The 25,519-nt window shown below is 36.9% G+C and overlaps 3 protein-coding genes and 1 pseudogene across 5 annotated transcripts; 3 read left to right on the plus strand and 1 right to left on the minus strand.

The window, feature by feature from the left end:
* Window positions 1-8,055: 8,055 nt before the first annotated feature.
* LOC110650263 (protein COFACTOR ASSEMBLY OF COMPLEX C SUBUNIT B CCB3, chloroplastic) lies at window positions 8,056-11,353 on the minus strand. Of its 3 annotated transcripts, none has more exons than XM_021805154.2 (4): window positions 11,216-11,353; window positions 11,030-11,073; window positions 8,911-9,163; window positions 8,056-8,243 (listed from the first exon to the last, which is right to left on the minus strand). In XM_021805154.2, the coding sequence occupies exons 1-4, from the start codon at window positions 11,256-11,258 to the stop codon at window positions 8,167-8,169; spliced, it is 417 nt and encodes a 138-aa protein (XP_021660846.2). In that variant the 5' UTR covers window positions 11,259-11,353; the 3' UTR covers window positions 8,056-8,166. The 3 variants fall into 3 exon arrangements, with proteins under 3 accessions (XP_021660846.2, XP_021660845.2, XP_021660842.2); XM_021805153.2 differs by lacking the exon at window positions 8,056-8,243 and adding an exon at window positions 9,730-9,785 and having other exon boundaries at window positions 8,452-9,163; window positions 11,216-11,263; XM_021805150.2 differs by lacking the exon at window positions 8,056-8,243 and having other exon boundaries at window positions 8,452-9,163.
* Window positions 11,354-11,422: 69 nt separating this feature from the next.
* On the plus strand, window positions 11,423-20,360 carry LOC110650261 (phragmoplastin interacting protein 1). The gene is made up of 4 exons (XM_058133543.1): window positions 11,423-11,958; window positions 12,676-12,847; window positions 19,393-19,439; window positions 19,558-20,360. The coding sequence occupies exons 1-4, from the start codon at window positions 11,423-11,425 to the stop codon at window positions 20,120-20,122; spliced, it is 1,320 nt and encodes a 439-aa protein (XP_057989526.1). The 3' UTR covers window positions 20,123-20,360.
* LOC110650264 (ATP synthase small subunit 6, mitochondrial-like) lies at window positions 16,524-19,385 on the plus strand (annotated as a pseudogene).
* Window positions 20,361-22,173: 1,813 nt separating the features above from the next.
* On the plus strand, window positions 22,174-23,991 carry LOC110650266 (protein SOSEKI 5-like). The gene is made up of 3 exons (XM_021805156.2): window positions 22,174-22,877; window positions 23,007-23,076; window positions 23,218-23,991. Exons 1-3 carry the CDS (start codon window positions 22,661-22,663, stop codon window positions 23,792-23,794), a joined length of 864 nt encoding a protein of 287 aa, XP_021660848.2. The 5' UTR covers window positions 22,174-22,660; the 3' UTR covers window positions 23,795-23,991.
* Window positions 23,992-25,519: the final 1,528 nt, after the last annotated feature.

Here is a 25,519-nt window from a genome sequence, read left to right on the forward strand (position 1 = left end):
CTTAATATTCTATGTCTGTTTGATGGATTGGATGAGGGAGCTGACCTCCCATTTCTTTTATGATGCTATGAGTATGTGAAGGGTGAGCTGAGCTCCCCAATTGAGTATTATTATGTTTATAGGTCGGGTGAGTCGAAAACTCCCCATTGGGAAGTCCATTTTATGGCCGGACTCTGTCCGTTTGTTTTCTTGAATTTGGGCCCAAATGGGCCTTAGAGTTGGGTTAATGAACAGTTAGGCTTACTACGGGCCACGGGGGCTTTAGGTCGCCTGTGTCCTAGTGCCGGTCCGGCCCATAGGTTGGGTCGTGACAAATGTGGTATCAGAGCTTAGGCTCCAGATTCTTAGAGAATGTTGTCTAAAGTGTTGGGAAGAGTCTACTAGGAGTCACATGCGAAAAAATAGGGTCCACATTCGTCTTGCATTGTCATCTTTGCTTCTAGTTTCTGCTTCAAATAATTATGTGTAAATATGAGTCTATAGAACTGTGTAATGTGCAGTTTTGAATTTTGTGGGCTAATGCTACTGAATTTCAGGAAAATGCGTAGAAGGTGAGAGCCGCCATCGCACGAGCGGATGTGCTCGACGAGGTGTCAAGACAGATGAGGCGCCTGCCCCGAGGAGGCGGGGTAGGAGGCCTAGAGCTGCTCAAGTAGAGGAGCAGCCACCCCCAGTACAGGATCAGTCCTTTATGGCACAGGGTCCCATGGACCCCATGGCAGCTACTCTAGCTAGTCTGCAGAGAACCATCGACATGATGGCGCAGTATATGGTCCACCCTCCACAGCAGCAGCAGTCCACCGCACCAAGAGAGGAACCTTACAAACATATCATAAATTTCAAGAAGTTGGTGCCTGGTACTTATGATGTGTCAGACGATACATATCGATTTTTGGATTCCTGCAGACAGCAGAAATGTAATTACGATTGATCGATAGAAGACTGATAGAGTGTATGCAGCATGTCATGGGGCCTATGCCTAGACAATGGATGAATGACTACGTGTTACCCCGGATGGAGGGCTTGACATGGGCTCAGTTTGTGGAACTTTTTATCAATCGGTTTGTGCCAGAAAGCTTCAGAGATCAGAAGCAGTGGGCCTTTGAGGCCTTAAGACAGAATGGCAGTCCGTAGATGAATATGCTGCACAATTCTCGAATTGAGCAGATATGCCCCTACAAAGATTCACAGAGACTATGAAGGTGAAAAGATTCCTAAAGGGGCTTGACAGGAGGTATGCAAACCTGGCCATGATGTCTGATCAGTCTTTTAACGTGGTAGTTGATCGAGCCAGACAGATAGAGATTAGCTATGCTGTGGATGACAGCTGAAGAGCAAAGAAAACAGAGCGAGGGTTCTACCTGTTTCCCAAATGGGTACTCCGGATCGTGGTGGCCAGAGTAATTACAGAGGAAAGAGTAGGAATAAGAGAAGTGGTTTTAGACACAAACCACGAGGATCTGCACTGAGTACGGATCCAGCAGTGGTCACGATGGGTACAGCAGCTGGTGCAGTTCAGATCCTCTTTGCACCGTGTGCACAAGTGTGGAAGAGGACATTCAGACCTTGTTTGATGGGGTCAGAGTATGCTTGTGTGTGGCCAACTAGGTCACTTTGCTAGGGAATGCCCCATGTTCGATGAGCCAGATGGGGTCACAGGGTTCATTGCAAATGTTCTCGCCATTGTATCCGGTACTTCCAACATGGCAGTGGGCGATGGCCAACAGGGCCGAGGATAAGGGGGACGTGGATTTGGAGGCAGATCAGGAGGTAGAAGTCAGTATCAAGGTTCTGCCACTCAGGGTAGGGGTCAAGCTCGGGTTTTCACCCTGACCCACCAGGATGCTCAGGCTTCCAATGCAGTTGTGGCAGGTATTCTTTTGGTCTGTTCTTATGAGGCTCGTGTTTTGATAGATCCGAGTGCTACGCACTCATTTGTCTCCCCTGTGTTTGCCATGAGGTTTGGTAGAAACCCTATAACTTTAGAGTACCCTTTGTCAGTAGCTACCCCACTTAGTGACAACATAGATGTAGATATGGTTTTTCTGGGTAGCCCAGTGGTAGTGGATGGAAAGATCCTCCCAGCAGACTTGGTTCCTCTACCAGTAATGGATTTTGATGTAATTTTGGGGATGGATTGGTTGGCAACTCATTATGCCACCTTAGACTGCAGGAACAAAAAGGTGTATTTCCACATACCTGGTGTGGAAGAGTTTAGCTTTGATGGTGACAGGAGCGTGGCTCCATATAATTTGGTGTCAGCAATTAGCGCTAGAAAAATGTTGAGGCGTAGATGCCAAGGGTATTTGGCATTGGTGAGAGATACATCTGTAGAAGGTGTCAGCATGGAAAATGTTCCTGTTGTCAGAGAATTTATGGATGTCTTCCCAGAGGAGCTTCCAGGGTTGCCACCAGGAAGGGAAATAGAGTTTTGCATTGATGTTGTGCCGGGTACAAATCCCATATCCATGCCACCTTACAGGATGGCACCAGCAGAATTGAAAGAGCTGAAGGAGCAACTACAGGAGCTTTTGGACAAGGGTTTTGTACGTTCGAGCACTTCACCCTGGGGTGCTCCTGTTCTATTTGTAAGAAAGAAAGATGGATCATTGAGGTTGTGTATCGACTACAGACAGCTGAACAAGGTGACTGTGAAGAACAAGTATCCACTTCCTCGGATCGACGATCTATTTGTTCAGCTCCAAGGAGCTAGATTCTTTTCCAAGATAGACCTGCGATCAGGCTACCATCAGTTGAGAATCAGAAATGAGGACGTGTCCAAAACGGCATTCAGGACAAGATATGGTCATTATGAGTTCTTGGTGATGTCTTTTGGACTCACTAATGCACCAAAGAACCTTCATGGACTTGATGAACAGTGGTGTTCAAGCCATTTTTGGACCGCTTTGTCATCGTATTCATAGATGACATTCTCGTATACTCTCGACCGAGGAAGAACACGTGTGGCACTTGAGGATGGTGTTGCGAGACGTTGAGGAGCACCACTATATGCCAAATTTTCAAAATGTGAATTTTGGCTAGAAAGCATCTCATTCTTGGGACACGTGGTTTCTAGTGACGGCATTCAAGTGGATCCCAAGAAAATTGAAGTCAGAATCGATTGGCTTAGGCCTACAACATCCACCGAGGTGCGAAGTTTTCGGTTTAGCCGGCTACTATAGGCGTTTTGTACAAGATTTCTCCGTGATAGCGGCTCCCTAACTAAGTTGACCAGAAGAATGTTCCATTCATTTGGACAGATGATCATGAGGTGAGTTTCCGTAAGCTTAAGGAGTGTCTAACCACCGCTCGTGTTGACACTACCGTGAGTGGTGAAGGATACACCGTGTATTGTGACGCCTCGAGTTGGCCTAGGGTGTGTTTTGATGCGTAATGGAAAGGTAGTGGCTTATGCTTCAAGGCAAGAAGAGGCATGAGCGTAACTACCCCACCCATGATTTAGAAATGGCTACTGTAATCTTTGCACTAAAGATCCGAGACACTATCTGTATGGTGAAGTGTGCGAGATATACACCGACCACAAGAGCTTGAAGTACATCTTCCAATAGAGGGATTTAAACTTGAGACAGAGGAGATGGATGGAGCTTCTGAAAGACTATGATTGCAACATCCAGTACCACCCTGGAAAGGCCAATGTTGTGGCAGATGCCTTGAGCAGAAAATCTTCTGGCAGTTTGGTGCACATTTCAGTAGAGAAGAGACCATTGATTCAGGAGGTACATGAGTTGATGGATCAAGGTTTAATCCTAGATCTTTCAGATGAGGGGGTATTGTTGGCTCACTTTTCAGTGAGGCCAGACTTGAGGGACAGAGTTAGAGTTTCCCAAACACGAGACCAAAGAATCGATGAAGATTATAGAAAGAGTACAAAGAAGGTGAAGGTGGTGAGTTTGGATTTGCCAATGATGGCGCCCTAGTGCAAGGTTCTAGGATATGTGTGCCCGATGTGGACAACCTCAGGAATGAAATCATGCGAGAGGCACACTACACACTGTACAGTGTCCACCTAGGTTCCACCAAGATATACCATGATGTGAAAGATAGCTATTGGTGGAATGGCATGAAGAGAGACATAACAGACTTTGTGTCCAAGTGCTTGACTTGTCAGAAGGTGAAGTTTGAACACCAGAGACCATCAGGGAAGCTGCAAGAGCTCCCTATCCCAGAATGGAAGTGGGAAATGATCACCATGGATTTTGTGACTGGGTTGCCTCGTACCACGTGAGGATATGATTCGATATGGGTAATTGTGGACCGTCTAACCAAATCAGCTCACTTTTTGCCTGTGAAGACTACATATTCTATGGCACAGTACGCCCGACTCTACATTCGAGAAATAGTCAGATTGCATGGAGTTTCAGCTTCCATAATATCTGACAGAGGGCCCCAGTTCACTTCTCGATTTTGGAGAAAGTTACAAGAGGCACTTGGCACACAATTGAACTTCAGTACGGCTTTCCACCCTCAGACAAACGGACAGTCCGAAAGGACAATCCAAACACTGGAAGACATGCTTCGCATGAGTGTTTTGGATTTTGGAGGTCAATGGGATGAGCAGCTAGCTTTGGTGGAATTTACCTACAACAACAGTTACCATTCCAGCATAGGGATGGCACCCTATGAGGCACTATATGGAAGAAAGTGTAGGTCTCTTCTGTGTTGGATAGAAATGGGGGAAGCGAAGGTGCATGATGTAGACCTAGTGCAGTACACTTCAGAGGTAGTTCCTTTAATCAAGGAACGATCAAAACAAACTTCGAGGCGTAAGAGTTATGCAGACCCCAGACGGAGGGATGTGGAGTTTGCAGTGGGCGACTATGTATTCCTGAAGGTTTCTCCAATGAAGGGAGTTATGAGATTTGGAAAGAAGGGCAAGTTGGCACCTCGGTATATTGGACTTTTTGAGGTTACTGATAGAGTTGGAGCAGTTGCCTACCGGTTGGAGCTACCACCCAACCTTTCTCACGTTCATCCCGTGTTTCACATCTCCATGCTCAGGAAATACATTCCAAATCCTTCTCATGTACTACAGCCGGATGTGATAGAGCTAAAAGAGAACTTGACATTTGAGGAGCAGCCTGTAGCCATAGTGGACTACCAAGTGAGACAGCTGAGATCCAAATAGATCCCTATGGTTAAGGTTTTGTGGAGGAGTCAGTCAGTGGAAGAGTGCACCTGGGAGTCAGAACGGGACATGCGTAGCAAGTACCCTTATCTGTTCAATGTATAATCATGTGCTTTATTCTGCCTTGTGTAAAATTCGAGGACGAATTTTCTGTAAGGGGGGAAGAATGTAACACCCCAAAATTTTAAATTTTATGAGCATTTTTGGTATTTTAATTTTATTTAAATTTTAGGAATTTTTTTGAGATTTTTCTGATTTTAAAAATCGGGTTCGATTTTCCGAAAATATAAACTTTGATGATTTTTAAAAATTAATTTAAAGACCACGTGGCAAAACTAAAAATATATTTGGAGTCTACGTATTTTTCTGAGTTTTCTGGAATTTTTTCGGAATTTTTGGACCTCGTTTTCGGTCTCGAAAACCGTGAATCCCACGAGAAAACCGAGGCTACCAGCGCGCTCCACTCGTCGAGAGCTTCGCGGCGACATAAATTTCGAATTTTTTTGACACCGTTTTTCGGTGGGTCCCACGGAACTTCGCAGTGTTTTTCCGAGTATTAAATGAGCTTAGAAAATTCTGAAAAATTTATGTACTAACCCCCGTGTTATGGGCTTCGTGTAGGTATCCTCAATTCGCGGAAATTCGACAGTTGACCGGTGCAGAATTTCCGCCGCATGCACTGCTCTGGAAAAGTCTCCGAATTGGACCGAGGTTTTGGCTACCCCCCTATTGTCAGATGTCCCGAGCGCGTTCCCGAAGTCGGAATCGGCAAAGGTAAACCAGAACCTTGTTTTTTCTTAATTTTCTAGTGCTTAAATAGGATTAAAAATCTGTAAAATATTCGTGGTAGCTTAGAAAATTATGATTCTTTTTGCAATAGCTTAGTAATATTGCTAAGGACCGCGGGGCAAAGTTTTAGAATTTTTAGAGCTTATTTGGGCAGTTTTTGCAAAAATGGTCAATTATAAGGACTAAATTGAAATATTACATACTGTGATGGATGATTGATTTGATGGGCCCAAGAGGGGCTGTGCGATATGATTGAGTTGTGGATATATGGATTGTGAGTATAGAAGTGTGTTTTGAACCCTTTTGCAGGTTGGGTAGGTCCTAGGTATAGGGGAGACTCTGCCGGATTTTCGGCACGGCTTAGGACGTATTGGTCTTTTTCTTTGTTTGTATTGAGTCAATTGTATTAAATAATTGTAATATAATTGTCAGGTGAGTCGGGACAGCCTTCTTCCTCCGCCCAGCCGCCACAGTGATTGTCGTCAAGTCTGTGAGTAAAATATTAATTTTAATTGTAATTTCGATATTATTATATGTTCAGCATGCCCATGCATCACTTATATGCATATAATTATGTAGTTAAACTCTAGGCACGATTTATGTTGCATTGATAACTGTTAAAGTGCCATGAATGTTGTTGCGGTAATTTAGAGCAGTGTGCGTGCGTTGGCATGCGTGTGATGTGGTGTGGACTATGGATAGGACGGGTAGTCACGGCTTGAGTTCTTCATTTGGGACTGATCCTTGAGGGGTAGTCACGCGGCAGTTCTTATTTGGGACCCTCGATTTGGTTATTAAGTGGAAGTCCGAAATTTGAGTTCTTCAGGCATCGAGTTGGATTTAAGAGAGCTGTATAGGGGATCAGCTCCCATATATTATGATTGATGCTACAGGGTGCGTGAGTGCTCCAAATTACCTTTTTGATGCTATGATGTGAATTTATTGCTGATGTTGCATTTCATTCCATAGGTTGCATTAGTTTTAGATAGTTATAGAGATTATGGTTAAAATTGATATTTTACTCTCTGAGTCGAACGCTCACTCCTGTTTAAAAATTTTTTTCAGGCCACAGGAGGATATTTTATTCTGGGTTAACCTGCTTTTCTACTTCGCAGGTTGTTTATCAATATTTGTGTAATTTTATTTACTCATAGAATTTCCGCATGTATTAGCAGTAATTATTTGAATTTGGTCTGTAATATTATTATTATGTTGGACCTGTAAACTTAATATTCTATGTCTGTTTGATGGATTGGATGAGGGAGCTGAGCTCCCATTTCTTTTATGATGCTATGAGTATGTGGAGGGTGAGCTGAGCTCCCCAATTGAGTATTATTATGTTTACATGTCGAGTGAGTCGAAAACTCCTCGTTGGGAAGTCCATTTTATGGCCGGACTCTGTCCGTTTGTTTTCTTGAATTTGGGCCCAAATGGGCCTTAGAGTTAGGTTAATGAACAATTAGGCTTACTACGGGCCTCGGGGGCTTTAGGCTGGCCCAGGTCCTAGTGCCGGTCCGGCCCATAGGTTGGGTCGTGACAGGCTAGTTCAAGCTAAACTAGGTTCTAGCATCATTCTAAGGCTTTTTATTAGAGGTGTGTGGTTAAAATTTGGTTTAGAGTCTGTTTAGGAACTAAAATTAAACTAAAATTTTAGTACAGTTTCAATTCGATTTTTTGTTGTTTCGATTTTAATTTTGATTTTATATAGTTATCGATTCGGCTTGATATAATTCTTAAAATAATTTTATACAATATTTTCTTAAAAAGTTATATTTGAATTAACATTTAAATTTTAAATTGAATTATTAATACACAATATATTGTATAATATATCTTTGAGCCATTTTTAAATTATATAATCCTTAACTATAAATTGCATATATAATTTATATTATATAATATACTAATATAAATATATCATATAATATACATTTTAATTATTTATTAATTATGTACTATTTAACTATAAAATATAAATATAATTATAAACTAATATATATATATAATATAATAGTATATTTAAAGACACAACCCTTAATAAAAGCATACCGATTTTACTAAAATATGTCAACTCATATAAGCCACACGTGCATACGCTATGTGAGATCCCCAAGTAAAAACCCTCCACGCGTAATACTGGTTTGTGTAATAGACTTCCGAGTCGGAGATTTCTTGCTTTCTTCATCAACATTTTGCATTTTGTTTGCATCTTCTTCCTTTCAGCTGCTAGTCTATCCCTTCTCCCAATGTGTATGGAAAAGGGCGTCGTTTGCTTGCTCTATCTGCCGTTTTACTCTGGTTCCATTTTCTGTAATTATCCGAGTATACAACAACCTTAATTATGGCCAGAGCAATGGCAACCTTAAACAATAAAAAATGGCATAAAAAAAATTCCAATATCAAACTGCACTTAATTGTGTAGAATCGATAAATATGAACAATTAAAAATACTAAAAAAAAAGTGACTCTGGAATTTTATATATCATTATTTGAGAAATTTAAAAACTCGCGCAACGTGCAGACAAATGATTAGTATTTCTAGTTGTTGATCGTTTTATTCGGTTAAGAACCATCAGTATTTGATGGTTATATAAAGGAAATCAGTAATCACAATTCACATGTTTACATTTACAACCATGAAATCTCACTTTACAAAAATGAAAATGATCAATGTACTTTCTTCCTCCTCTCAAAGTAAGCACATCAGTTAACTTGTTGAGAAAGAAGAACGAGGAGTCCTTGAGGGCCAACCAGTATTTCATTTAGGAAACTTATCAATCCAAACCAGACCACAGGAGTCACATCCACTCCTCCCACCGGTGGAATCACCTTACGGGTTGGAATGAGGATTGGTTCTGTGGGAGCATAAGCTATTATATATGGAAATTTTCCAACAGGTAGCTTTGGGTACCAGGACATTACTATTCTCAAAATAAACAGAAAACCAAATGCTGAGAGAAATGGCCCCAAAATACCAATTGCTAGCTTTGCTGTGGCAGGGTCTAAATCTGCCAGTGTCAAACTCTGAATGAATTTTGAGGTAGCTTTGGATGCTTCTAGTACATTGAGATTGATACTTCTGACATCCTCAACACCATTTGATGGCCTGTCTGAAATGGTTGCATATGTTGGCAACTGTTCAATGTTGATTGCAGAGCAATGCATGCTAGATCGTGACACCTGATATCCCTCACTTGGTTTTCCTCTTGTAGGACACATGAACCTTTCCTGCCCAAATATGGATAGTTAACAACACAGAAGACAATGAGTCTAGAAGTCCATGAATATCTCAATGAAAAGCATCATCTTTGACATATGTGGTTCGAAATTCATCTTCTTTCTCTTTTATTTTATTTTCCTTCTCTGTTTTTTCTTCACATTTTTTCCACTCAGTTATTTGGTAGGGAGCTTGGGATGTGGGAAGAGGTAGTTATCTCCTCAGATCATGCAAAGAATCATTTACACCCCGCAACAGTCAAAACAAAACATTGACACCCCAGTATACACATATCATGTTGGCAATAATTGTCAAGTATATTAAAGATATACTTAGGCAAACTGAGGTGTATAGGGATTTCAGATCATTAGAAAATGGAGGAAACTGCGGGAGATTGATCAACCATTCAGTAAAATCAAAATTATGGAAATGTTCCACAGTAGAGGTTCGCATATGAGAAGGAACTAGTAATCAGAAACTAATTGGAAGAAGGAATATATGTGTAAAAATAAAAGGGCATGACACTAGAGATAAATTTCATCACGTAAGTCCAAAGAAAGCTGCCAGCAAAACTTACGAAATTTCCATAAGACATTCATCCCTCTATTGAAAAACAACGCATCACAATTACACCTATAAAGTCCAAGCAAGATGGATATCAAATTTAATTTGTGTTCTTTCAAACTCTTGAAAACAAATCCTAGCTATCCTAATCAATTAGATACCAATGCCTGCATCTGTCTTCTGAAACAGGAAAACAGAATACCATACTTTGGAGGAAATTTCCTTAAACACTATATCAGATACATTCACACAGAAACCACAGAATTCATCAGGGTAAGTCCTTTTGCAGTTGGGTAAAATTTTGATTGCTCAAATCCCATTCGATATATTGAACTTGTAAGAAGGCTAAAGAAAAGCAGATGGAAATGCTACTATGGATTTGATTACTAGCCCAAGTATATAATCAGTGTATACATCATATTTGGCATGTTAAAAACTAGAGATAGACACCAACAAGAATGCTTTATTCACTACAAAAAGCTCAAGTTAGATGTTTAGTCCCAATTCATATTGATTAACAATCTGAATTGAGCAACAAGAAGCTCAAATTACTATGGATGATATAGCACTATAGAGTCTTTGGGTGCAACAGTGATCAGTAACCACCACACCCCCCACACCCCACCCCCACCCACCCCCCCCAACAACCCACCAAAGGCATCAAGAAAAGAAATACACTTGTGGCCTATTTGGATAGGCGTGCATTTGAAATGAATTTGGATTTGCATTTCAAGTGATAAATCATACAATTTCAACGTGATGTCAAATTCAAATCAAATGCCACATCATTTGAAATCCACATATATCTAAATGGAGCTTTCAAGCAGTAATCGAAGCTAATAACAAAATGAAAGAAGCTGGTAGCTTCTTTGAAACTGGATTTTTGATTGGTAGTGTATATCAATGGCTGACTTCCCTTACCAAACATATGACTGAACTTTGACAAATAAATAAGGGCAAATTTTGAACATGAAAAATAAATCAACAAGGGTCAAGAATTGTTTGAAGTTATATAACCATCTAATCTTGTCCACATTGCTGCTTTGCTTATCTATAATGAAACCTTACAAGATAAACATTACTTTGCCATTTCCTTTTGTCACCAAATAACCAATTTTCCTATACAAGACAACAACCTATTGCCGATCCAACATAGACTCACTCTTAATATCAGAAGTGATTTAGCAGAGAGCTTCATCAGTCATCACAAATATAGTCGATCAAAAAAAAAAAAAAAAACCACCACGACCACTACCCATTATTCCATACCAGATAACGAGTAAAAATAAGAACAAGTTGGCTGGGGTACTTACAGAAATATTGAATTGGTGTTTCTTGTGTACTAAAGGCCTCCATCCTAAAAAAAAGCCAGAAATGAAGTAAACAATCTATGAAATAAACGGGAAAAAAATCCACCTAGAGGAAACTTGATATAATTCCTATAAATATTCTTCTAAAAAATCGAAAAGTAGATAGGAAATGCATAGAATTTATATCACCTCTTATTTGGGATTTGCTGAAGAGGGAGGTACACGTTGCCATGGTGAGCAGAGGAAATGTTATCTGTTTAACGAACCTCTAGTGCTATCCACTTTTTATTAGTGGCTGAAACGACACCGTTTTCTAATCTTATGAACGGTCGCAATTTATAAAAGCAGAAGCAGAACTATAAACCCTGAGTTAGGGTTTTTGCCTGCAGAGCAGTAATGGTGTTATCAAACAAGAAGCTAAAGCAGAAGCTGAGAGACGCAAAGGCAGAATCTTTAGCGGCCAAAGTATCTGGTGGGCCAAACCCGAATGGCAAGGAATCATCAATAGACCAAGAAGGCAATTCGCGGCTTCAAGAGCTTCTAGAAGCAGCAAAACATAGGCCCAAATTGTCAAAGAGGGAGAAAAGAAGGAAGACCCTCTCTTTGCAAGGATTTGATAGTGCACAAAAGAGTCTAAATGATGACAGAGGCGAAAAGAACAAAGGAAGTGAGGAGAAAAATGAAGAGGATTTAGTGACTGAGGGTGATAACGAGGAAAATGGTGAAAAAAGGAAGAGAAAGAAGAAGAAAAGAAAGAGAGAAGAAGGAGAGAGTGAAGACAAGGGTTTAGTGGAGGATGAAGCAGTGAAGGAGGCAAAGAAGGCAAAGAAGAAGAAAAAGAAACAGAAGAAGAAAAAATCCAAGAGTGTGGAGGAGAAGCTAGGTGTTGAGGCAGAAGAAGTAGCAGAGCCAACAAAAGGGATCAGTGAAAGGTAATTTTCAGAGCATATCCATTTGATAACAATTGGTTTTGATGGTGCACTTTTGCTCAAATTTGGATTTTTTTTTCATGGTTTTGTTTGATTCTTATCCTTTTTTTTTTTTTTTGTCTTTGTGATTTGTTCAATTATGTTATTGATTAACATCTTTTACATAATTTTGTTACGCATGATTTCACCTTTTCTTCTTGCTTTTTGGATAATATAATTTTAATGTTAATTAAAGAGTATTTCTGTATTAGTTGCTCTGCTATTGTCCTCTGTGTCTTCAAATTGTGATTTTAGTTGCTCTGCTATCGAGTTTTTTTTTTTTTTTTAATTTTTCAATGTTGTATTAAATTAGAATTTATCCTCTGTTTTAATTGTTTAACTGCATTTTCATTAAATGGGAATCTTGTTGCTGCATCCTTATAATGATATGAAAAAGAAATCTGTGACAAAACAGTTTAATGCTATTCAAATTCAATAGTGTGTGGAACTCAACTGTGGATACAGGCCTACCTTTTTGTTATCCCGGTAACAGATTTAGTGTTTGCTAGGGGAAAGGGGATTTTTGGAGATCTTTTGTTCATCTGGTCTTAATGTAAGAGTTACCTTTTAATCTTTTACTTGAATCTGAGTAATTTTAGATTGGATTAGCTTCTTTCTTAACGAAATAATGGCTGTTATGAGTTTTAATGCAGTTTTATTCGCTGTGTTATTTTCTTGCAGTCAAATGAATGAGGATGTTGCTACAAAAGTTTATGTTGGAGGCATTCCATATTACTCAACTGAGGACGACATTCGAAGTTACTTTGAGGGCTGTGGCACTATAACTGGCATTGATTGTATGAAGTTTCCTGACAGTGGGAAGTTTAGAGGAATCGCCATAATTAGTTTTAAGGTAATTGTAATTCTCTAAATTTAAAAAATACCCATTTCAGTTAGATTTCTTTTTAACTACTTTGCATTAGTAACATAAATTCGGAAAAAATCTTAACAATGTTACTGATTCAAGGTTGTTTGCCTTCATAGTCTACTTATAACTATTTAACGTTCAAATTTGTTAAATAAAAGGTGTTCAAATTTGAGAACAGGCGAACCCTTTTATTTTTCATTTTCAATAAAATGAGGTAATTACTGTGAAATATCCCAGCCAATTGAAATCTCTGTATACAACATATAAATTTTTTCCTTTTCAACATGATAGGGACTTGTGGGCTTCCGTGTGGGGTGTGAATTCAAAATGGGGAACAGTAACATCTCACCCACACACAAACACACAGAGGAAGGGATTAGAGATTTTCTTTGAAAGTTCTATGGTCACAAAGAAAAGCATTAAATGAATTAGTTGTTCTCATGCAGCTATTTGAGGCATGGAAGGCATTCATGATTTAAATATCTAGACGTGTAAGTATATTATTGGAAGGCATCAAGGTGTATAAGGCTTTTCTTGGGATGTAACTTGTAGTAACTTAAGCTTGTTCCCTGTCTGTGAATCCTTTTGAGCTCATGAATCAAGTGTCAGGTCTATTGCTCTGCATCTTTATTAATTAACATTCTGTAAAATTCATTTCTACAAGAAAATTTCTCCCAAACAAAAAGTCTCCTTGATTTTATGAAAGCTTATGAAGGTTTTGCTTAATTGCACCAACCGTCCCTGAACTTAAGTGATACTTTCAATTCTGTCCTTAAACTTCAATTTTTTAAAATAAAATCCCTTAAATTCAATTTATTTCCATAGAAAGTCCTTGTAATAAGCTATTACAGGTTTACAAGTTAAAAGAATGAAATTACATTTTACCCTTCTCTCTCAAAAATAAAACCACTATTTTACTCTTCCCTTTTTTTTATCTTTCTATCTCATCTTTATAATTAAATTAATTGATAATTATGTATCAATAAAATTATTTTATTTTATTTATTAAATTTATTTACCAAATTATTAATTATATATATTTTTATATTTAATAAAATTATTAATTATTATCAATCAAAATTTAATTAATTTAAATTATCAACTAATTTCAAACCTCTAACTCAACTCAATTCAACTCAACTCAACTCAACTAAACATTTATTCCAAAAATTTGGGGTCGGCTATATGGATTCGCTTTTTCTACTCTAAACGATTTTGGGTTAAATCCTCAGAAATGTGTAATACTTGTAGGTGATGTTGTACTATTTTCCTCCAAGTCAATTTAGGTCTACCCCCTTTTTTTTTCTATCCTCTAACCTAATGTGTTCTACTTATCTAACTGGAGCCTTTGTATGTCTACGCTTCACATGACCAAGCTACCTCAATCTCCTTCTCTCAACTTATCCTCAATTGGCACCACTCCTACATTTTCTCTAATACTCTCATTATGGACTTTATCTAATCTAGTATGGCCACTCATCCACCTTAGCATTCTCATCTCTGCAACTCTTATCTTAGACGTATACGACTTCTTCAGTACCCAACACTCACTACTATATAATATAGCCAGTCGTATGGCTGTACGGTAAAATTTTCCTTTCAACTTATTGGGAATCTTGCGATCACATAAAACTTCCGTGGCACGTATCCACTTTAACCATCCGGCTTTAATCCCATGACTAACATCCTCCTCACATCCCCCATCTACTTGAAGGACTGAGCCGAGATATTTAAAGTGATTACTTTGGGATAGTACCACTCCATCCAAACTAACTTCTTCCCTATCACCAGTTTGACCTTCACTGAACTTGCAATGCATGTATTCTGTTTTCGTTCTACTTAACTTAAAGCCCTTTGAATCTAGAATACTTCTCCAAAGCTCTGGCTTTCTATTGACTCCTTCTCGCGTCTCATCTATCAGAACAATATCATCCGCAAACATCATGCATCAAGGAATACTCTCTTGTATATGTTTTGTCAATTCATCTAAAACTAGTGTAAAAAGGTAAGGGTTTATGTCTAATCTTTGGTGTAATCCAATTGAAATCGGAAAATCTCTTGTGTCTCCTCCCACTATGCGCACAATAATAGTTGCTTCTTCATACATATCTTTCAACACTTGTATGTACCTAATAGATAGCCTCTTTTGTTCTAACACACTTCATAAGACATCTCTTGGAACACTATCATAAGCCTTCTCCAAATCAATAAAAACAATATGTAGATCTTTCTTCACATCTCTACATTTCTCCATCAAACTTCTAATGAGAAAGATCGCTTCCATAGTTGAACGACCGGGCATGAAGCCAAATTGATTGAGAGAGATAGAAGTATCATGACATAGTCGATGCTCCACAACTCTCTCCCACAACTTCATAGTATGGCTCATGAGTTTAATTCCCCTATAGCTCGAGCAACTCCGTATGTCTCCCTTATTTTTAAAAATAGGTATTAAAATACTCATCCTCCATTCATAAGGCATTTTCTTTGAGTTTAGAATCTTATTAAACAATTTAGTTAACCATGTCACTCCCATATCTCCCAAACACTTCCACATTTCAATTGGAATTCCATCGGGTCCACAGGCTTTACCCACTTTCATTCTCTTAAGTGCTTCCTTTACTTCTAAAGATCAATCCTTCTAGTATAATTCACATTCTTTTCTATTGTTTTATAGTCTATATTCACGCTATTACCATTTTGACTATTATTAAAGAGATCATTAAAATAATTTATCCATCTTTCTTTAATGTCCTCATCTTTCACCAACAATTTTCTTTTTTTATCCTTAATGCACCTAACTTGATTGAAATCTTGACATTTCCTTTCTCTCCTCCTTGCTAATCTATAAATATCTTTCTCCCCTTCTTTAGTTCAAAGTTTCTCGTAGAACTTTTCAAAGGCTTGTGCTCTTGCTTGACTAACTAATTTTTTTGCCTTTTTCTTTGCTATCTTGTATTGTTCATATGTCTCATTATTATCACATTTAGGTAATTTCTTATACCATTCCCTTTTTCTCTTCACTGCCTTTTGTACTTCCTCATTACACCACCATCTCTCTTTTGAGGGTGGTCCATGTCCTTTAGACTCTCCAAGTACTTTTCTAGCTACTTCTCTAATATTTGATGCCATCTGTATCCACATATCATTGGCCTCCATATCCAGCTTCCATGCTTTGGACTCGAGAAGCTCATTTTTGAACTTCATTTGCTTTACTCCTTTGAACTCCCACCACTTTGTTCGAGCTACACTATTTCTTCTGACCTTACTTGAATTGTTCCTAAACTTGACATCCAAGACTACTAACCGATGTTGACTTGTTAAAGCCTCTCCTGGAATGACCTTGCAATCCTTGCATAGAGCTCTATTTGTCTTCCTGTTTAAGAGGAAGTCGATTTGGTTTTTATGTTGCCCATTTTTTAAAGTCACTAAATGTGACTCTCTTTTTATAAAGTAGGTATTTGCTAGTATTAGGTCGTATGCCATAGCAAAATTCAGAATACTTTTTCCCTCCTCATTTCGATTGCCAAAACAAAACCTCCATGAACATTCTCATAACTTTGCCTATCACTTCCTATATGTCCATTCAAATCTCCACCAATGAAAACATTCTCTGCATTCGGTATGCTTTGCATTAAATCATCCATATCTTCTCAAAACCTTTGTTTACTCTCACTATCTAGTCCTATTTGTGGGGCATAAGCACTAACTACATTTATTGTTTCTCCTTCTAGTACTAGCTTTACTAGTATAATTCTATCTCTTACTTTTTTCACAACTATTACAGTGTCTTTCAATGTTCTGTCTATGATTATGTCCACTCCGTTCTTATTTCTCTCCTTTTCGGTAAACCACAGTTTGTACCCTGAATTACCTACTTCCTTGCTTTTTTCTCCTACCCATTTAGTCTCCTGAATGCAAGCAATATTCACCCTTCTCCTTTCAAAGGTATACACAAGCTCCATTAATTTTCCTATAAGTGATCCAACATTCCAAGTACCAACCCTGATTCTCCTCCTATCCTGTTCCTTCCTAATTGGTCTCCTTCTATGATATCTTCTATTGTTTTCTACGTCTATCTTGTGTTCTGTTCCACTATCTGTTCTACTATCTGTCCTATGGACTAACTTCTTTACCCACACCCGTCCATGATGTGGGAACCATTGCTCACTTAACACCACACCCGGGTGCTGGCATGGCGCGTCGCTTTCGGTGAACGCTCTACACCCTTACATATTTCTCACTACACCTGGGCTCCGATGTAGCGCGTCGTAAGTAGAGGATGCCCCAACGTTTATATCATTTGAATCCATATCATAAGGTGTAATGAAATTTTTACGCTGGTTGTCACCTACCGCAACCCTCCTCCTTTATCCGGGCTTAGGATCGGCTAAGCGCAAACTACTTAGGCGGAGTTAATTTCAAACCTCTAGCCGCTCTAAATTTTAGAATTCAGATCAAACATCCAATTTTAACCAAAATTCAGAATTTTAAATCAAACATCCACCAGCTCTCATGTCATCAATTTGAACCAAATTTCAACTAGAATGCATAGATTTCAAGTAGAATAGATGGAATTTCAATAACCAAACAATACACCCAACAATTCTAACAATCCAAAAATATAAAACCTAACAATTTCAACAATAAGCATACAAATGTATAAAACCCAGCAATTTTTAACAGTTAGACATCATAAAAACCATACAATTCTTTTAATCCAACAGAACCCAGTTTTTGAACATTAAAGCAAAACCCAACGAGGTGACCCAACTCTGTTTAGAAACAATGGCCGACGAGATTTTGATGGAGATAATAAAATATCTTAATCCGTTGACGGAGTAAAAGAGGTGGTTGAATGGAGACAAACAAACTATGGAAGCGTCGAATCTGCCAAGAAACATCGAATTTGTATGTGTTGAATCTCGAATTTGAAGATGTGAAATGAGAGACTCATATAGAGATGTGTTTGAGGATGGAGGCTGAAGATGCGAGAGACTTGCAGAGTAGAGGGAATCGTCTTTAATGACTTAAGGAGAGAAAAGAAGCAATTTGAGAATAGAGGTCATTCAAGAAGAGAAACAGAGCAACCATTCTTCTATCCATCGAAACTAAGCTAAAATGAAATATTTACCAAAACTATAAATCTCGCTGCCCAGAGCCGCTAACCATCATAAGAAGTAGAGAGAGGTTGACCAAAGAAAAGAGAGAAAAGATGCCTAGATGGTTTGATTCGTGGCCTGTCTTCTTCAAGCGAAAGTTCAATAGGAACTGGCCATTCCTAGTCAGCTTTGCCGTAACTGGAACCCTCATCACCAAGTTCTCTCTTGGCCTTATAGAGGAGGATGTGAAAAATTCACCTTTCGTCTAGAGGCACAAGAGATGAATTGGAAACCCAACAAAGTGATCAGTAGTGTACTCATTGCAGGAAAGGATGGTTTGATATTCTGCTTTTATGAGATTTTGTCATTTGGAATTTACAATGTTTTGAATGAAAAAAAAAAAAAAAAAAAAAGCAGAGGAAGAAAGAGTTTGATAATTGAGAAGATAGGTGGGGTAGGTTAGGATTGTAGGAGAAAAGATAAGTGAGAATGAAATGGTAAAAGAGTAATTTCATTATTTTTTACTTGCAAACCTGTAATAGTAAGTTACAATGACTTTCTATGAAAATAAATTGAAATTAAGGGATTTTATTTTAACAAATTGAAGTTTAAGGACGAAATTGAAAGTATCGCTTAAGTTCAAGGATGGTTGGTGCAATTAAGCCCATTAAGCATGTACACTAGCACTCACTTTGTTATCATAGAGGTTGTATGTCTGTTTTCCAGCTCATTTTAGGTTTATATTTCTGTTCTTGAGGTGGTCACAAACTGAGAAACTGGGCAGGGCCAACCAATTAGCCAGAATGCCTTGCTTTGTTGCTGCTTTGACCTCTTACCTTTATCTTAATAATAAATAAGTGTTGTTAATGGATTATGCCCTTGGATCCGAAAATCGCTCTCTTTCAGTGGCAAATAAATTTCAAGTGAGAGTGACATAAGATTGAAGCAGACTCCTATCACTTTTGTTGTCTTAGCAGGAATGTGAATTTCATATAAAAGCATCTACGACAACTTGGCCTAAAAATTAAAATTTATACATAGTGGATCATATGATGCAATGAAAAAAATGCGATCTTTGTTGTCTAATAGAAGAAACTGTGAGATGAAAACTGCCACTGTTTTAGATCTGTCCAATGAGATAGTGAACTTTAACTCACTTGATCTGCTAAACCAGCACAAGTTTGCTAAAAGTTATATGCCTGTGAAACTAAGGAGGACATTAGAATATGGATGTTTAAACTTTTAACTTCCTCTTTCTGAAAGGTATTTCTACATATGAGATATTGAATTTTTTTCTTAAGTTTACCTAAATTCTGATATTATTAAAACTGAAGTGAAGATTTCAAGTCTCGTGATTTTAGTGAAATTTGTTGGTTTATTTAGTTGGTGTCCCTGTATTGATTCTACTATTATAATTCATATCTACAGACTGAAGCTGCAGCTAAACGGGCCTTGGCTCTTGATGGATCTGACATGTGAGTAACTTATGAATGGCAAACTATTTAATCACCTAATGGCAAACTATTTAATCACCTATTAAGTTGGTTGTTTCCTATTTCCACATCACGCTATTGAAACTTCTTATAATTTCAGGGGTGGATTTTATCTGAAAATTCAACAGTATAAGACAACTCGAGCCAACAGAGTGCCTGATTTTGCACCAAAAATTGTTGAGGGTTACAATAGGATCTACGTTGGAAATTTGTCATGGGATATAACTGAGGATGACCTGAAGAAATTTTTCTCTGATTGCAATATATCATCTATACGTTGGGGTACAGACAAGGAAACAGGGGAATTCCGAGGGTATGCCCATGTGGATTTTTCTGACAATCTCTCATTGTTGATGGCACTAAAGTTGGATCAGCAGATTGTATGTGGACGAGCCATCAAAATAAGTTGTGCAGTTCCTACGAAAGGAGCAAAAATACGTACAACTTCTTCTACACCCATAACCACAGATAATGAAGCTGATAGTATTGTATGTGCTAGCAGTGCTACATCCACAGCCCAAAATAATGAAGCTGAAAATGATGGGTTGAGTGCAAGCAGTGGTAAGATGAGGAGGAGGACATGCTATGAGTGTCAGGAGAAAGGTCATATTTCTTCAAATTGCCCAAAGAAGCAAGCTGCTGAAACAAATTCCAATGCAAGATAAACATTTGAGAACATTCAACTATGTCACCTTAAGATTTTATGCAGTCCCTAATTCCCTGTTGATATTCAATTGGTTTTTTCCATCTATATGCAGTTGCTGTTACAATTTTGTATTCTGAGTTTTTATGTGTTAAATCAGTTTAGTTCACATATTTGTCTAAATGATCCTTCTTTAATTTTTTTTAAGGATCTTGTTTTGTAATTTTCCTTTCTAGTAACCACGGTTGTTTATTTCCTTAGCTTATCATCTTGGAAAACTGCAGCATGAAGATATCAGATGGAGACTGGTGCTATTTTTTCTCTTTTTCAATTCGTTGCACAATTTTTGAAATGGTTTGAATTTGATGTTAGCCAAATTTTGCTAGGGCCTAGAGAATCCTGAAACCCAATAGTAGAAAGCATCAGTAAGTGTGATTTGGTCAAAGACAGGAGAATTTCTTTGTAATTCTGCTTAAAGCAATAAGGAAGGTGTGCAAGGTTTCTCATGTCAACTCTAAAAATTGGCTTCTCTTGTTCCATCCATCAAGTTGAGAACTATAATGCGTATTTCCAAAGGTTCTTTCCTACAAATTCCTGCTCCATTATTTTAAATTCTTCAGTCTTAAGTGTATGCTTCTTTGCATTTGCACACATGCCAGATGGAATGCATGATTCTAGAAATGACAAACAAAAGATTCTTTCAATATTCAAAATTTTCTGTTTCTTGACAGGTTATGGCTAAATTCAGCTCAAGCAGAAATGTTGATTTGCAGCATCCTCTTCTGAGAAAACTAGACTGCAACAACACTTACCAACTACGCAAGGTGAAGAAATAAATACAAAAAACTGGATATCAAACAGATTATCTTAATCATTGCTTGGATGAAGAGGAGACATGTATACTAAAGCATATGATATATGATGAGATTACCTACCTTTTCACTGCTTATAGGTCATAGCTCCCGCTTGGAGCTAGCAACTTTGGCAGTTTCCTGATTTGCAAATAGGAAGTTTGAAAATTAGGAAGCTGCCAAATTGGTTTCCCTGATTTGGGTTTCATGGTTTCATGGGGTTGGCCTTTGTACATTAATTCACTTAGGTCCGTGAGCTGACAGAGAAAGCGTGCTTAGAGAACATGTTAGGATTTTTCCCTTAAATTCAGAGCAATTGGCTCAGGAAATTGCACTAAACTACCCATTTTTCAATCACAGTACCTCAATGGATCAAGAAATTTTCCACATTTTATAAGCACAAGCAACTTAAATTGCTAAAAGATTTCCTACCAGAATATGGGTGTATGGTTTCGGTTCAGTTCAGGATTTGCCTAGGAACCGGAACCGAACCGAAATTTTGATACAGTTTCAGTTTGGTTCTTCATTGTTTTGGTTTTTGTTCAATACAGTTCTCAGTTTTTCGATTCCAGTTCGGTTCGGTATGATTCTGGTTCAGTTTTTTGTTCTCAAAATAATTTTATGTAATTATTTCCTTAAAAAATCATACTTAATTAATATTAAAGTTTTGAATTCAGTTATTAATATTAATACAAAATATATCATATAATATATCTTTTAATTATTTCTAAATTATATAATCTTTAATTAAGGTGTATATATAATTTAGGGTTAAATATATTGTATAATATAATTGTATAAATATATCATATATTATACATTTTAATTATTTATTAATCATATAATATTTAGCTATAAGATACAAATATAATTAAGAATATATATAAATATAAAAGATAAAAATATATTTATAATTAAAATTATTAAGAAAATATAGAAAAATGAAATATAATATTAGGTTGTATTTAGTTTATAAGTATATATACATGTATAAATATATATAATTATATTGAAAATATATAATACATCTAAAAAAAAAAAGAAAAACATATGTAAAAATTCGGTTCTTAGTTCCAGTTTGGATCGTTACGGTTCTAATTCAGTTTCGGTGCGATTCTTAGTGAAAAACTAGAACTAAACCAAAGCCTCAGAATAACTTCAATTCGATATAGTTTCTATCGGTTCAATACGATTCTTCAATTCGATTCCAAGAACCGTGCATAGCCCTACCAAAGAATGGCATGGAATTTCATATCAACATTTACATTAATCTACTTCCAATGTTAACCAATTAGGAAAATAGGCTAAATGCAAATCATGGTCATAATCTCACCACTGAACTTGATAATGTGGAATATCAAGGTTATTTGGAAGCTTTCTAATGATCAAAACTATGGAGGATGATGATTGATGCGACTTCAATAGTTTCCCTTTTTTGTTTGTTAGCAGTTGTCCCTACCCTAAAATTATGGCCTATGCCCTTTTTAAGGAGAGAAATTTTCATTCTTTCCCCTCCAAGTTGTTCCCTCTATTACAACAAGATTTCTATAGCAATCTTTGCCTGCTCAAATTTCTATGCCACTAGAACTATTAAAAATAATATTTAAGGCTTTTGATTTGTAGAGTATTATCTGTAATCGTCTTCTATTCTGTTGCTAGTGCACCTCTAACTACCTTCAAGCTCTCTTGTTTTGCTTCTTTTTATTGTCATGGCCACCAATTCTGAAGCTGGAACGGTAGTCATGATACGAAAGGAGGATGAAGTTTTAGAAACCAGTCCTGGAACCAACAAGAAACAGATTCAACTACCCCCCAAAACCGAGATAAAGGTAGCTGTTGTTTACTACCTATCACAAAATGGCCAGATTGAGCATCCTCATTTTGTCGAAGTACCTCTCTCTTCTCCTCAAGGACTCTATCTAAGAGGTAAGACATACAAATACAAGCAAGGCACACACATAGATACCTGCATAGGGAAAGTTTCTATGAAGCTTACAATCTCAAGATCCCACAAGCATACCGTAGTTGTTTTATGAGGTTTCACCTTTCTTTCAGATGTGATGAAGATGCTAAACCTTCTCAGAGGTCAAGGCATGGCTAACATGTACTCCTGGGCTTCAAAAAGGTAAATAATCATGAGGCTTCAATGTAGTCAGATTTTGGTATCTTTTATCTTCATTATTTTAGCAACTCAAGTATGTTTTTCAATCCTTGAAACTCAAGTATGTTTTTCAATCCTTGACATCTTGACTTGTTCTCTGATCAGGAGCTACAAGAATGGATTTTTATGGCAAGATTTGTCAGATGATGACTTCATATACCCTTGTCAAGGCGAAGATTACATTCTGAAAGGATCACTACTCCTAGAAAATTCTCTTAGTTTTCGATCCAACGGGTCAATATCATCATTGACCTCGAGACGTTCCTCAGAGATGAACAGCTCCAGCAGTGAGGATTCAAATTCTTCTGTCACTAGAAGAAAAAATTATTCATGGAGTTCAATTGATGGCATTTATGAACACAGAGTTTTCAAGTCAAAAACTTCTGAAGAACTTTCCAGAAAAGGTTCTGATGTGTCAACACAGATTGATTATAATCCAAGAATAAAAATGGAAACTGAAGAAACTGAACCTGAAGGACTTGTTATAAAGTCTACTTCAAAAGCTGCTGGGAGCTTGAAAAGCTCCATAGAGGTTTATAAGCCAGCTAACATTAGGTGTCCAAAGGTTGAGAGAGATCATTACGATGGCAGAAAGAATAAGTCGAAGCTTTTGATGAAGTTGACAGGGTGTGGATGCGGATCAAAAAGGTTGAAAGATTTTAAGCAGATGGAAGACAAGTAGTAATGAAAAAGGTTCAAAGATTTTGAGCATGCAAGTGAAGTTCCTACAATTTATACTTGTGTTTCTTTATTATTATGAGTGATAAATAGAAGAATGCGAAGTATAATTCTTTAATGTTGTGGTTGATTTAATAGAGTTTCTACATAAGATTTCAATGCAAATAAAGGACGTTAACTTTGATTTTGATAGCAATAGAGGCTAATTCCTTAGTTTGTTCACGTACAGATTGTTCGAATATAAATGAAGTATCAAACATGCATAAACAATAATTCATTCTTGAATCACTAGCCTCTAACATTGTTTTCCCATATTGGTTTGAGATAATTGTTTGTACTATATATAAGAAATGGTTTTACCTCATCTTCTTAAGCTAACTTTTAAGATGGAATTAGGCCCAAATCAATTTCTCTACATGGTATCCTACCCTGCTCTCTCCTGCTACAGATCTTGAGGGAATTCAAAAGCTAAGACAAACTTAGCAGCATCACACAAACTAATGTGATAATATTTCATGATCTTCCTCTTCTTTTGATTTTCTCAACCTTAATTTAATTTTTCTTTTCAGGAATTCTCTTCTTTCTTGCGTATATCTTTATTCATAATAAAATGCAAAAATAATTTAAACCTTCCCAATGCCTAACTTTGAATTCCCTCAGTTTACTTTTTTACTTTTCACATTGAAACTCACATTTGGTGTTTACTATATAGATAATATGACTTAACCCTGTATAATAAATATAACCACTTACAATTAGGGGTGTTCGATTTCAGCTCGGTTCCGGAACCGAATCAGAATTTTGAAATTTTGGTACGGTTACTGTTCGGTTCTTTATTATTTCGGTTTCAGTTCGGTACAGTTCTTCGGTTTCGGTTCGGTTCGGTACGATTGCAGTTCGGTTCTCGGTTTTTAAAATAATTTTATGTAATTATTTCCTTAAAAAGTCATACTTGAATTAACATTTAAGTTTTGAATTGAGTTATTAATATATAATATATCATATAATATATCTTTTAGCTATACTTAAATTATATAATCTTTAATTATAATGTGCATATATAACTTAAGATTAAATATATTACATAATATAATAGTATATCATATAATATACATTTTAACTATTTATTAATCATATAATATTTAATTATAAGATACAAATATAAGTAAGAATTAATATATATATATATATATATATATATATATATATATATATATATATAATATTTATAATTAAGAATGATAAGGTAATTTAATGTATTTATAATTAAAATTATTAAGAAAATATAGAAAAATGAAATGTAATATTAAGTTATATTTAATTCATAATTATATATACATACATAAGTATATATAATTATATTGAAAGCATATAATACATCTAAAAAAAACATAAAAAAGCATATATATAAATTCAGTTCTCGATTCGGTATCGGTTTGGTACGGTTTCAGTTCGGCTCTTAGTAAAGAATTAGAACAGAACCAAAGTATCAAAATAAATTCGGTTCGATGTAATTTCTGTAAGTTCAATATGGTTCTTCGATTCGATTCGGTTCCCCCAAGAACCGTGCACAGCCTTACTTGCAATGGCACTTTCTCCTCGTTGCACTTGAGGCAACAATTGTATTATAAGTTTGAACTCTCATTATTATCATTCAAATAATAAAAACTTATAATCATCTCATCTTCATTTCTTACTAAGGTACTGAAGGCATTTGCTTTTATGAGAA

This window comes from Hevea brasiliensis, chromosome 14 (genome assembly GCF_030052815.1).
Source record: "Hevea brasiliensis isolate MT/VB/25A 57/8 chromosome 14, ASM3005281v1, whole genome shotgun sequence".
Lineage (NCBI taxonomy): Eukaryota > Viridiplantae > Streptophyta > Magnoliopsida > Malpighiales > Euphorbiaceae > Hevea > Hevea brasiliensis.

Bases quoted from the DNA above. Each gene is read 5' to 3' on its own strand.
- LOC110650263 (XM_021805150.2), bottom strand. From the start codon at position 11,258: ATGGCAACGTGTACCTCCCTCTTCAGCAAATCCCAAATAAGAG. The intron at 11,074-11,215 runs GTGATATAAATT...GCTTTTTTTTAG, and splicing joins CAGCAAATCCCAAATAAGAG to GATGGAGGCCTTTAGTACAC. The intron at 9,164-11,029 runs GTAAGTACCCCA...ATATTTGGGCAG, and splicing joins AACACCAATTCAATATTTCT to GAAAGGTTCATGTGTCCTAC.
- LOC110650261 (XM_058133543.1), top strand. From the start codon at position 11,423: ATGGTGTTATCAAACAAGAAGCTAAAGCAGAAGCTGAGAGACGCAAAG. The intron at 11,959-12,675 runs GTAATTTTCAGA...ATTTTCTTGCAG, and splicing joins ACAAAAGGGATCAGTGAAAG to TCAAATGAATGAGGATGTTG. The intron at 19,440-19,557 runs GTGAGTAACTTA...TTATAATTTCAG, and splicing joins GCTCTTGATGGATCTGACAT to GGGTGGATTTTATCTGAAAA.
- LOC110650266 (XM_021805156.2), top strand. From the start codon at position 22,661: ATGGCCACCAATTCTGAAGCTGGAACGGTAGTCATGATACGAAAGGAG. The intron at 22,878-23,006 runs GTAAGACATACA...CCTTTCTTTCAG, and splicing joins TCAAGGACTCTATCTAAGAG to ATGTGATGAAGATGCTAAAC. The intron at 23,077-23,217 runs GTAAATAATCAT...TTCTCTGATCAG, and splicing joins TACTCCTGGGCTTCAAAAAG to GAGCTACAAGAATGGATTTT.